General features: G+C 37.0%; 1 protein-coding gene across 2 annotated transcripts; it reads right to left on the bottom strand.

The window, feature by feature from the left end:
- Positions 1 to 588: 588 nt before the first annotated feature.
- Positions 589 to 11,501, bottom strand: LOC147869539 (uncharacterized). 2 transcript variants are annotated; one of them, XM_087330606.1, is made up of 16 exons: positions 11,449 to 11,501; positions 10,600 to 10,663; positions 10,405 to 10,502; positions 9,153 to 9,253; positions 4,559 to 4,637; positions 4,293 to 4,353; positions 4,136 to 4,182; positions 3,928 to 4,020; positions 3,737 to 3,827; positions 3,551 to 3,599; positions 2,865 to 2,981; positions 2,318 to 2,465; positions 1,487 to 1,579; positions 1,329 to 1,397; positions 939 to 981; positions 589 to 855 (listed from the first exon to the last, which is right to left on the bottom strand). In XM_087330606.1, the coding sequence occupies exons 2-16, from the start codon at positions 10,655 to 10,657 to the stop codon at positions 755 to 757; spliced, it is 1,248 nt and encodes a 415-aa protein (XP_087186732.1). In that variant the 5' UTR covers positions 10,658 to 10,663; positions 11,449 to 11,501; the 3' UTR covers positions 589 to 754. The 2 variants fall into 2 exon arrangements, with proteins under 2 accessions (XP_087186732.1, XP_087186728.1); XM_087330602.1 differs by lacking the exon at positions 11,449 to 11,501 and adding an exon at positions 11,229 to 11,399.
- Between the last annotated feature and the right edge of the window lie 587 nt (positions 11,502 to 12,088).

Consider the following 12,088-nt stretch of genomic DNA (forward strand, 5'->3'; position numbering starts at 1 on the left):
ATTTTAATTTATGCCTCTACCTATGATACTAATTTTACAATCCCATGACTACAATGACTGTATAGTCCCAATGCATGAGTTGCAATATCTGTAGGACATAAGTATGAACTTGCATGTGAGTAGTGTGGATGGAAATGGCAACTGACTTTAATGTAGAAATTTGCTCAATAGCAACTGGCTTCAAATTTGTATTCTATGAGTCTCCCATGCACTTTCAAAGATGTATTGATCCTTGTGAAACATGATTTTGTAAGAACTTTTGATTTTAGATTTGCTTAGGGATGACAACCACAGTTCAAGCTAGGTAATTAAGAAACTCAATTGTAAAACCTCTGCTGTACCATGTTATTTGCCTAGAGGCCTTGGGTACATTAATTATGATTTTCAGGTTTCTAGCATCGATTTTGTATAACCACTAAGATGAAGGTATGATTGTGTGTCTCTGATACAAATCAAGAGGATATTTCATTATAATTTGTAGAAATTGACTAAATCAACAGTGGACTTGATAAAAAAAATTGACTACATCAATAATGGCTGGAGAAATCTGTAACAAGTCTTTTACAGCATTATGGAGGCACTCCGAAGTAATTAAAAGAATAAATGATATAGTCGACAAAATATGTCTTCATATAAATAATAGCAAATTAGGTAGAATATGTTACGTGCATACACAACTATGTGGTTAATAAGCATCAAAAGTTGAATAACTACATGTGAGAGGAGTCTAGGGATATGTGTTCGCACTCTGAAACTACAAAATGATCTCCTCTTGCACATTCAAATTGAGTGTCTTATGAGGAAGCACCACACAATTTGTCACCACAACTTCGTCCTCTACAGACACATCTTCCCCTGTATCAATCAAATAATCTCTATGACTTTAACCTAGGGATAAAAAGTAAGTATAATATATCGACACACATAATGGAAATTACCAAGAATTGTAACCCCGAGTTTGGCTGAGTAATTACCACCTCCCTGCAAAGCACACCAAATGAAAATTCAATATAAAATTTCCGAATGTTTCTGAAGAATTTCCAGATTTTGCATTAGGACATTATTTATTTCCTTGTTTCCTTAGTTATTTGCGGGGGTTTGGAGGCGTTATACAACACTACAATTGTTTTCAGAAACCTCGTTTTATGAGGCATTACAAAAAGCTTATTTTCCATACATTCCGCAAAAAGATGGAAATATGTGTGCATTTCGGCCTTTATTAACATATTCGATCAATCATCACATTGTTTTATGCTTGTAATGTCTTCTTGTATTTTAAATCCTATCACGAGATTAGCAACTAAAAACACTAATAAGATTGTTTTTACCTGAACCCTTGCCCACTTTCCAATTGATGACTTCCATCCAATTATTGAATGGAGAACTATGGCGTTCTCCTGAAGAAAAATAAAATGAAGCAAATATTTTAGGTCCATGTACTGTTTAGGTCTACGCAGATTTTCCGAAAGTTAACAAATCATAACACCTTCACTTCCACATCATCAAGAATGATGCATCCGATCAATCGCACTCCGGGTCCAATGCGAGCATTTGCTGAGACTGAGACATTTGGGCCAAGCTGCATTAGAAAATTTTCTTATAGTTTAGGTAAAATACTCATATAATTTTCTTTTTCATCAAAGGGATCATATTTTCTGTTGTAATGTCTTGCTAGAGTCCCACATGCCACTTTTTAGTCTTTTAGAGATGTTACAATATTTTGTTTCTTTTTATTTTTTGTATTTGAGCTGTATGACTGTGATGTAAGCCATCTTACTTATTTATCCATGCATGAGGTACGAGGGTTCAAATATCACTAATTCCTTTAATTTTACTAGATATTTGTCCCTCAGCTCATCTGGTAATAAAACATGTTAAGATATACATAGATACCATGTTCAAGTTTTTCATACAGATACCATGTTGAACTTTCAGGTATGTTTCTAACTTTCAATTGGTTCTTTCCTACAGTTGCTGCATTTAATCTAAAATGTTTCAGATTATAGGGCATGTAGAGTCTCTCTAGATGGCACAGTATCATGGCCTTTTAACAATATCATTGATCTTGTTGAATATGAATTTATTCATTCATCATCCCTAATAGTTCTATGCAAAAAAATGCACATTTCTTAATGTTTATACATAAAGTAGTGTATTATCCATAAAAACATATTTTTTATATGTTTATGCATGATACAAAAATGCCTTTTTTTATGTTTGTACGTAATCATTCACTATCTCTACTAGTTTTATGCAAAAATAAATGCATATATTATTTTTACTAAACCAGGAGAAGACTTGATGATCAATAGAAGACCTTGGCAGTTGGATGGATTTTTGCTGAAGGATGAACAAAAACATCCCCAACAAATGTTGGGCTTCGGATGCCATCCCCCTTTGCCAGAAGATCAGATGCCGTTTGACGGTATTGTGACAGATACAATCCTGAACACCTTAATGACATTCTGAAAACCAAAATGTACAAATAAAAAATAAGAATTAACTATATCAATCCACATAATTAATAAGAGGGACAAAACATCCAAAACCCATATCCCAAACCTTTTGCAGATATACCAGAACACTCCTAAGATCTCAAAACAATTACCAGGATACCCCTTGGAGTGGTAACCGTAATAGATTTTTGTATTAAAACGGAATGTTCTCATAAAAATATCTGGCGCGCTATAAATTATTTTGCTCTCTCTAGTAGTGGGAAAATCTACCAAAGCAAATGCAGTTAATGAGGAACTATATGAAATCCATTATAATTTTGTCCTATGGTTGTAGGCCCTAACAATGATTATTTGTTTTTGTCAATAAATACCATTCTGTTCCATTTGTAAATTTACACATAATCTTACCCAGGTGTTTTGATTTGCTCCCAAAAGTCTGTTGTCTCAAATGTATACAACATTTTCTTTCCTGCCAATGGAGTAAGAATGTCTTGATCTAAACGCACAAAATCGGTTTGTGTTGACCTGCATTTCAGAATACAATGCTGTAAAAGTCCACAATGTCCACATATGGTCAATGGGCTCTAAAAGACAAATTCTATCATGTGCATATATATTTATTAGCCTTCTGATGTAAAGAAATGACTTAGATCCATTGACATAAATAACCTGTTGAACAAAATATTCAATTGTTTTCACAATTATATTGTCCATATGATGGCATGGGACTGATAAATACCCAAAGTAACCCAAAAGTCTTAAAACAATGACAATACCCCAAAAGTTTTGGATACATACAAGAATATCACTGAAGTTTTCCAATTTTTTCACAACTGGGATATTGTGTACTTCAAAGAGGGTATGGTGTATGTATGCGAGTAACTTTCGCGCGCTTACGAGTAGTCTTGTAAATATCCAAAAGGTCTCTGATATTTGAAAACTCTTTATTATTGTAGAGCATAAACAAAAAATGTCAAACATTGCATGGTTTTTTCTCCATTGAATTCAACATCTCCTCCAAATAGAATGTGTATGATGCTGACTAAGAGAAATCAGAATGATTATGAAGAATCGTCCGAAAATTCAATACTCACTTTGTTGTTAATTGAAGTGCTTCAAAACTCGAGACTCGTCGAAGAGTTGCTGAAAGGAATAAACGCAAATATAAAACCAACATTCAAACTAAAGTTATGAATCAATACAACTGTTTTGGATAACATAAATAGATTTGAATTATTAGTTTGGAGAGCTCTTAAAAATATGACAGATGGCATGCATACCATGGTCTTGTAGATGTGTTGTCACAGATTGAATTGCCAAGAAAATTTGAGGAGTGAATATGTAGACCCCACAATTAATCCATTCACTGACCTAAACGAAGTAGAGATATATACGTCATCATCAACACTTAAGGAAAACCTGAAAACAGAAGTTAAGTGAATACAAATCTAAATAGATCACAGATACTTACAAATGTCTCTGGTTTCTCTGCATAGTGCAATAGCTCTCCTGTTTCGGCATCTGCCACAAGCTCCCCAAACTCACTTGCTATTTCTGCTGATACCTAATCCATGTGACAGAAAAAAAAATAGTGACTAGATTTCCCACGATTGGTTTCATCATCATACACTAAAAACTAAATGTTGATGATGTATGCTTCAGCTGATCATTGTTTCTACCTTCTTCACCAATAAAGTACCAATCCCCTTGTATTTTGTGTGTGCAGCTGTATGTATCAAAGCTTCTTTTTATTAACGTAATTGACGTAATAATGAATCAAAAGTATTTCAAAAATTGACCTCCCATTCATGAGCCAAAATGACTACAAGTACTTACCCAGCATGCTGGTCAGGGGGAAACTGCAGCATACATCGCAGTTCATGACGAAAATGTTATCCTAGACACAAAAAGAAAAGGAGGTGAAACAAACAGGTAAGACAACTATGACTATATCCAAAATTGAGTGGTTTTCTTATTATATTCCTCCGAAAAGGTCACAAGTCATAAGGTCAACAATAAAATTAGAACAGAAAGAGAAAGGGCAAAATGGCACTATTATTTTCAAGAGGCAATAACCAACGAATTGCATTTGATCAACTTACAGGATTCTCCTCAGTAAGTATATCCCTGAAAGCATACAAGCCACCAGCAGAACCATGTGGCCTCTCCTCCCGTAAATATCTTCAAACAATCAATACATCCATCAATTCCAATTGTTATGAATGTTAACTTGCAGAAATAACAGAGAAAGCAGAATATCACAACCAAATACAAGCAAATTAGAGAAGAAGCATATATTTATAAAATAGAGCACTGAAGTGTTATTTTTACAGCAGGGTTATTGCACTTGAGTGAGTAGATACACATACAACTCAGGAAGTGAAGTGGGTGATTAACCCCAGAATAAATTGTAACATTCCCTTTATACAATAGATTATTGGCCTCAACAGCTAATACATCTACCATATTAACCACACCTCCTTTTCCGTTGACCACACATGTGAGAGTTGTCGGTGCTTGTTCATACCTAACACTCCCCCTCAAACATTTTACTCACAACAACTGAATCATCTGATTCAATTTTGAATTTACTTCATCTTATATATATTGAACTCCCACATCATCCAATCGTCGGACTCCTGCATCATTTGATTGATCGAACTCCCACAATCAGTCCAATCTCTGGAGTCCCCCATCATTCAATTGCTCGAACTCCCACATCATCCAATTTGGTTTCTTTTCCATTTGACTAGTATTCTCTCACCTGAATGATCTGTAACAGCTTCTTAATCCACTTAGGTTGCAAGGCCCTTGTAAATAGATCCGCACAATTGTCCTGTTGGACACTTCGCCTTCTCATCCAAAATGAGTTCCTGTATGAAGTGGTATTGGATCTCAATATGCTTGGTCTGCCCATGAAACACTGGATTCTTCGTTGTTGCAATGTATATCTAGCTAGCACATCTCGTCTCCCCCTCAATCAACACCCCAATTTCATTTCCCAGACAAACTGCTTCACGTCTCACAGCTCACCACTGTGTACTCTGCTTCTGCTGAGGACAGTGAGAAGTTCAGTTTGTTCTTTCTGGACCAAGAAAATATTCTGGATCCAAAAGGTGAAAGAATTGGAAGTCAACCTCGTGTCCCCCAGATCCCTGGCATAATCAGAATCAAAGCATCCAAATAATTTTCTCCCCCTGCCAACATTGATATCATGTCTGACCATACCCTTCAAGTACCTAAGAGTACACATCCCAGATTGCCAATAGCTCTGCTCTGGATCTGTGAACTTTTCCAGGACTCCCAATATGTAGGCTAATTCTAGCCTTGTGTTGCACAGATATAGGATACTTCCAATTAGAGTCAGATATTTGTTTGCTCTATCCAAAATTCCACTCCCAGTTTTCAAATCGTTTCAGGTTGACCTCCATTACTGTATAAGTCAACTTGCAATCCTCTGCTATGAGAATTAAAAATGCATACTTGGTCGTGTCCATAAATATTTCCCTGGCCCTTTGATGCACCTTTATTCTTGAACAGAAGTGCAATAGTTGCAGATTGTCAACTTCCTCTATTGCTTCATCCAATTTACATCAACTTCACCTTGCCCAGGTTTGAGTTTGAACTGAAACCTCATGTATGGTTTTAATCCACATTAGATCAACTTCACCTTGCCCATGAGAACAGGATCGTCCACATACAGCACAAGGATCACTCTTCGCTCATCTTATATTTTGATTTAGAGTGTCACAATTTCTGAACATCTAAACCTTCCCACTGTGAGATATCGGTCAATCTGCTCATACAAGACCCTTGGTGTTTGGTTCAGCCCATACAGAGCTTTCCACAACGTCAAGACCTTGTTTTCAAAATCGGGTAGAATTGAATCTGCTAGCTGTGAGGAATCCATCAATCCGCTCATACCAGGCCCTTGGTGGTTGCGTCAGCCACTACAGAGCTTCTGCAGCCTCAAGTCCTTGTTTTCTCAATTGGGTAGCTCAAAACCTGGCTACATTATGAATACCTCATTAGATAGCCATTCGGAAAAGTGGACTTGATTTTCATTTGGTAAACTGGCCAGTTCTGAGCCACGGGCGCTGCCAAGACTAATCGGATAGTTCCTAGCAAACCAAAAGGTTCCTTAAAATCTGCTCTCTTCCTCTGCACATACCCTTTGCTACAAGCCTGACCTTGTATTTACAAACAGATCCATTAGCCTTGTACTTAGTTTTGAAGATCCATTTAGTTTTGATAACTTAGATTTGAAAACACATTTTGTTTTGATAACTTTTTTCTCTGGTCGATCCACTACATCCCAAATCTAGTTCTCCAAAATACAATCCAGCTTGAACGCCATAGCCTGCTCTCCACCTAGGATCCTCCATTACCTCCTTCACAAAGCTCAATTCCTTGACGTCTTCAAGGGTCACACTTCCTAACCACTTCAGCTAATCTGGCCAAGTCATGTACCAGGCCATCTGGTTACATCTTCTGCAATATCAGGAAACTCGAGCAACCATAGCTTCACATCTGCTATGCATGCCATAGCACTTGTCCAAGATCAATGCAATCAGCTCAAACAGATTGAGTCTTTGCTCGGTGGATCCAACTACCTACAAATTTTCACACCTAACTTGCAAAAGGTTATCTCCAAACCAACATGTCCTAGCCTTGACACTGATGGAAGATTCCAATAAATTTGTAGAACCCAAAATACATTCTCCTAGAAATTCATTCCAGCACCTCAAGCCCACACAGATACTGATCTGCTTCCCTCAGCCAGACATCTCTGATTGTTTCCCACCATGGTATACGCATCTTCGATGTCTCTTACGTTTCAGAACCATTTCCTTGGACTCAAAGGAGCCATGTCTTCCAATGTATCCATAGCTGAGTACACTTCTATGAGGAAAGCGATCAACACTATCTGTGTCTTCCACTAACCACAGCTCTACTCTCTCGTTTTCAGCTTAATGCACAGAAGCCGTCATAGCTGATGTGAACCGAAGGCGTTAACCTGCTGGCATGACTTTCCAGTCTCAAGCCAAATGTCCCATTTTACTATGGTAGCGGCATCTTCCATTTGAAGAATCTTGTGGCCGGATTTCCACCTTTTCTCTGTCCAATCTAGCAGAGAATGCAGTATCTCTATTTGACTGTTGAATCACCCACCATCTGCAGCTTTTCCTCTTGAAATAACACCAAAAACTCCTCAAACAAAAGCAGGGGATTTCTTACCTAAGTGATCAACATTATGACCAGGCCATCATACCTCAAAGGTGGAGAGCAGAAATAATTTTGCTCTAACTTAATACCTGATTTCACCAATCTGACAATTGCCATCTGATCTTGAAGTTGCTTAATCGTCATGATGAACAACTCCCCCATCTGCCCAAAAGCCAACTCATTCTCAAGATTTGGGATCCTGATCTTGTTTCTCATCTCATACTGATCCATAGGGGCACCCGCCATCTTTTATATGTGCTGAAACAGAGTTAGCACTGACTAGTTGTCCCCCTCTACATCTATCGCCCCTTTTGACAACAGTGTTTTAACAACCAATGCTGAACCTCAAAGCTCTGTACCATGTTTGATTTTAAGAAAATAACAACGCACAAGATCGCAACAAAGTACACGGTAGATCAGGGAAGGAGCATATAGATGTATTAAACAGAGGCCTTAGTGCAATTACAACAGCAAGGTTTGATACAAGGGGAGCTACAGCTCATGTGCTACTAAGTAAGCAGATCCTCATACAACTCAAGAAATAAAGTGAGGAACTATTCCTAGAATACATTCTAAGGTTCCCTTCATACACCTCCTTTTTCATGGGAACACACATGTGGGGGTTCTCGGGCACTTGTTCTCACCCTCAAAAACAGTATGTATATTCTCTTAAAGAGTTTCTAGGCTTATGTGAATTCACAATATCAAGATGTTGTCACCACTATGCTTATGTGAATTCACAATATCAAGATGTTTCTAGGCTTATGTAAATTCACAATATCAAGATGTTGTCTTTTTTGGGGCTGAATAAAAGAGGCCATCAATAACCATCATTCATAAATGTTTGATGCAAATCAACAATATAGACATCTAATCTCATCAAATATAGACATCACAATAACCGTCATTCATAAAGGTTTGATGCAAATCAACAATATAGACATATAATCTCATCAAATATAAATATCACAACCACCATCATTCATAAATGTTTGACGCGAATCAATAATATAGATGAAAAAAATGAAACAGATTTCAAATCACAGTCTATAAAAAGCAAGTAAATATAGATAGATATTCATTTTTCAGTTTTTTACACTCAAACAGATTTCAAATTACAATTTATAAAGAACCAAGTAAACATAGATATATATTCACTTTTCAGTTTTTTTCACTCAGGCAAATTTACATTCTTGCTGCGTTTCGACGGGCTTATAGAGAATCTTGCATATGCTGTCTTCTTTGAATGTTTCGAATTCAAAGACCGATCTACGGGATTTATTGATCATTTCATTGATTTCACTGTAATCCTTTCAGATATACAGGTATATTCGCTTATTTTATTGTGCACTAGTTATTCTGCTTTTATTATCTTACTCCAGCACCTTTTAATTTCTTAAATCGACAACTTAACCCAGAGTTTATTTCCCTTTCATTCTTTTCCATTTTTTAAGGAAGTCTTAGCATTACCTCACGGGAACCTTTAGCTCGTTAGATATGGTAGAAACATAAATTGTGAACTCCTTTTCTTCATAGAATCCAATTAGATATATTTGTACAAGGTTCGGTATCTGCAAAATGCAGGTCATTTAAAATATTTCTATAGTTTGCGACTCAAGTGGGAAATGAGAGATCATTATCATATTCGTGAGAAATTTTAGCTTTACATGCAAGATCACCATCATATTCATGAGAAAATTTTGCAGGAATTAGTGTGAATGGAATGTGTTGATTATGCAAGATGAACATCCCAAATGCATTATCATCATCTCCATAGACAAGATTTGCAAGAGCTAGTGTTAAATGTACGCATACAATCTACAACATTAGAAACCTTCACTCCTTGGTGACTGTGACATGAGCCCCCCAAATGCATCATCATTGTAGCTTGCATGAATTAGTGTGAAATGGCACGATTTTACCTCCACATGAAAGATGATCCTCAAATGTATAATCATCAAATCCATATGCAAGATTTGCAAGAACAAGTGTGAAATAGAATGATTTGGCTCAACATGCAAGATGAACCCCCCTCCCCACCAATTGCATTATCATCATCTCCATAGCCAATATTTGCAAGAGCTAGTGTGAAATGCATGCATTAGCTATACATGCAAAAAAGGCTCACAATCTACAACGTTAGAAACCTTCACTCCTTGGTGACCGTGACATGCGCCCCCCAAATGCATCATCATTATATCCATCGTTAAAATTTGCATGAACTAGCATGAAATGACACGATTTACCTCCACATGAAAGATGATCCTCAAATGTATAATCATCATCATATCCATATGCAAGATTTGCAAGAACAAGTGTGAAATGGAATGCTTTGGCTCAACATGCAGGATGAACCCCCCCCTCTCCACCAAATGCATTATCATCATATCCATGGGAAAAATTCCACAAACAAGTGTGAATGGAAGGCTTTAGCACCAGAGAACCCCAAATGCATCATCATCATGTCCATAGGAAAGATTTGCAAGAAATAGTCTGAAATGGATGCAAGATGAACTCGTCATCATATCCATGGGCAATTTACAAGATCAAGGTGAAAAATAATTTTAACTCTACATGGAAGATACCCCACACACACATCATCATATTCATGGGACAAATTTGTAAGATCAAGTGTGAAACGTGATGCAAGATTACCACATCTAATGCATCATTATCGCATCCATTGACCAAATTTTACAAAACAATGAATATTAATAATTACCTTTTTACATGCAATAATAGGATGATGAACCATGGGCTGTCCAGCTAATGGGAAAAGAGGTTTTGCCAAATTAAGTGAAAGTGGGCGAAATCGGGTCCCTAGGAAACCAAATTTTCAGTGGTAAATCAATCATTACAACAGAAATTTCGATTGAGATAAAAAAACTATCCATGAAAAAATATTTGAGGTGCAAACCTTTAGTGGGACCTCCAACCATGATCACAGCTATATTGGTCTCCACATGAGTGCCCATAATAATCTACCACAAAAGCATGAGATTTTATCTTAGTTTGAGGATCCCAGATTAGTACTAAAAACCCCATAATTTTTTGACACTAAAGAAACAAATGGCCAATAATAACTATTGATCTTATTGAAATGGTTCTAACTTAGAATAGAAAACCCACAATTCAGACACGCCAGAAAATTTAAATAACCAATCCTAACACTGTTTATCTTATGAAAATGATTCTACAACATTATAGAGAACAAAACCCCCTATTTATGAAACATGGGAACAAGTACCCATGCTAACAACTGATCTAAACGCAATTCAAAGGATTAACGGCCAACAAAAGTGACAGTTTGAAGAAGCAAATGCCCCCGATATAGTATTGATCCAATTTACATTATTCTAAATCCTTGTAGAAAAAATGGAGCCCAAGAGTAAAAGAGTGAGATTTTGTGATTTGAGGAACAAAACACCTAATAATATAATGTCGGTCTTATTGCAATGAATCTAGTTCAGTCTAAAAAACCCAAAACAACTTTGATTTTATTGTAATGAAATGCAGCTCAGTATAGACGGTAGAAGAAGGACTTACGAGAAAGAACTGAGGATTTGAGAGGAGAAAGAGAGAGCAAAGACCAGTGTTTGAAATTAATTAAGAGAAACAGATGGTTTCAACGGATGGAGTGAAGGAAGGGGAGAACGAAATAGAGACAAAGACAGGAAGAGAAAGGGAGAGAGAGAGAGAGAGTGAGAGTGTGTGGTGTGTGAGTAAGTGGAAAGGAAAAGGAAGGAAGAAGAAGGAATCAAGGGACCTCATGGCAGAATAAGCTCTTGTTTTCTTCTTGGACGTATCCTGTCCACTCAGCGCTCTCTCTCTCTCTCTCTCTCTCTCTCTCTCTCTCTCTCTCTCTCTCTCTGTGTCTCTCTCTCTAGCTTTCAGAATGGTAGAATCTTACGTCAAAGAGCATTTTTGGTATTTACAAGTGTGACATGCTTGTAAGTTGTAGCTATGGCTCCGACTCCGGCTCGAACCGAACCGAACCGTTAAGCCCCTGGTTTAACGGTTTATCGGTTCCACCATAATTACACGGTCCAGTTTGGTTCAATTATTATCAAACGGTTCGGCTTTAGTTCAGTTTTGGTTCTAAAACTCGAGTTTATCAGTTTATAGGTTTAAGTGGTTCAATTTATTGGTCTTTTTGGTTAACTTTTTCTTTATTTTCTTGATAGTTGATTAATTCAACAGTTTAGCATGATGGTAGCACACCAAGAAATGAGTAGAGCATATTGCCTATGGTATGTGTTTGGTTATCTCTAAGGTTGGCTTATGACTTTGTTCATATATGCTAAGTGGATTGCATGGTGTAGGAGCAAATTGGTTATCATTGGGGATGGGGGAATGTGATAGATTGACAACAATTGTCGAGCAAAGCAACAATCTGTTGTCATGAT

Source organism: Azolla caroliniana, unplaced genomic scaffold, assembly GCF_043228905.1.
Source record: "Azolla caroliniana isolate FFs.n. ecotype wild unplaced genomic scaffold, voAzoCaro1.0.p SCAF_1, whole genome shotgun sequence".
Classification (NCBI taxonomy): Eukaryota; Viridiplantae; Streptophyta; class Polypodiopsida; order Salviniales; family Salviniaceae; genus Azolla; species Azolla caroliniana.

Excerpts from the sequence above, each read along its gene's own strand:
- LOC147869539 (XM_087330606.1), bottom strand. The coding sequence starts at position 10,657 with ATGGGCACTCATGTGGAGACCAATATAGCTGTGATCATGGTTGGAGGT. Across the intron at positions 10,503-10,599 it reads GGTTGGAGGTCCCACTAAAG|GGACCCGATTTCGCCCACTT; the intron begins GTTTGCACCTCA and ends TTGGTTTCCTAG. Across the intron at positions 4,354-4,558 it reads TACTTACTGAGGAGAATCCT|GATAACATTTTCGTCATGAA; the intron begins GTAAGTTGATCA and ends TTTTGTGTCTAG.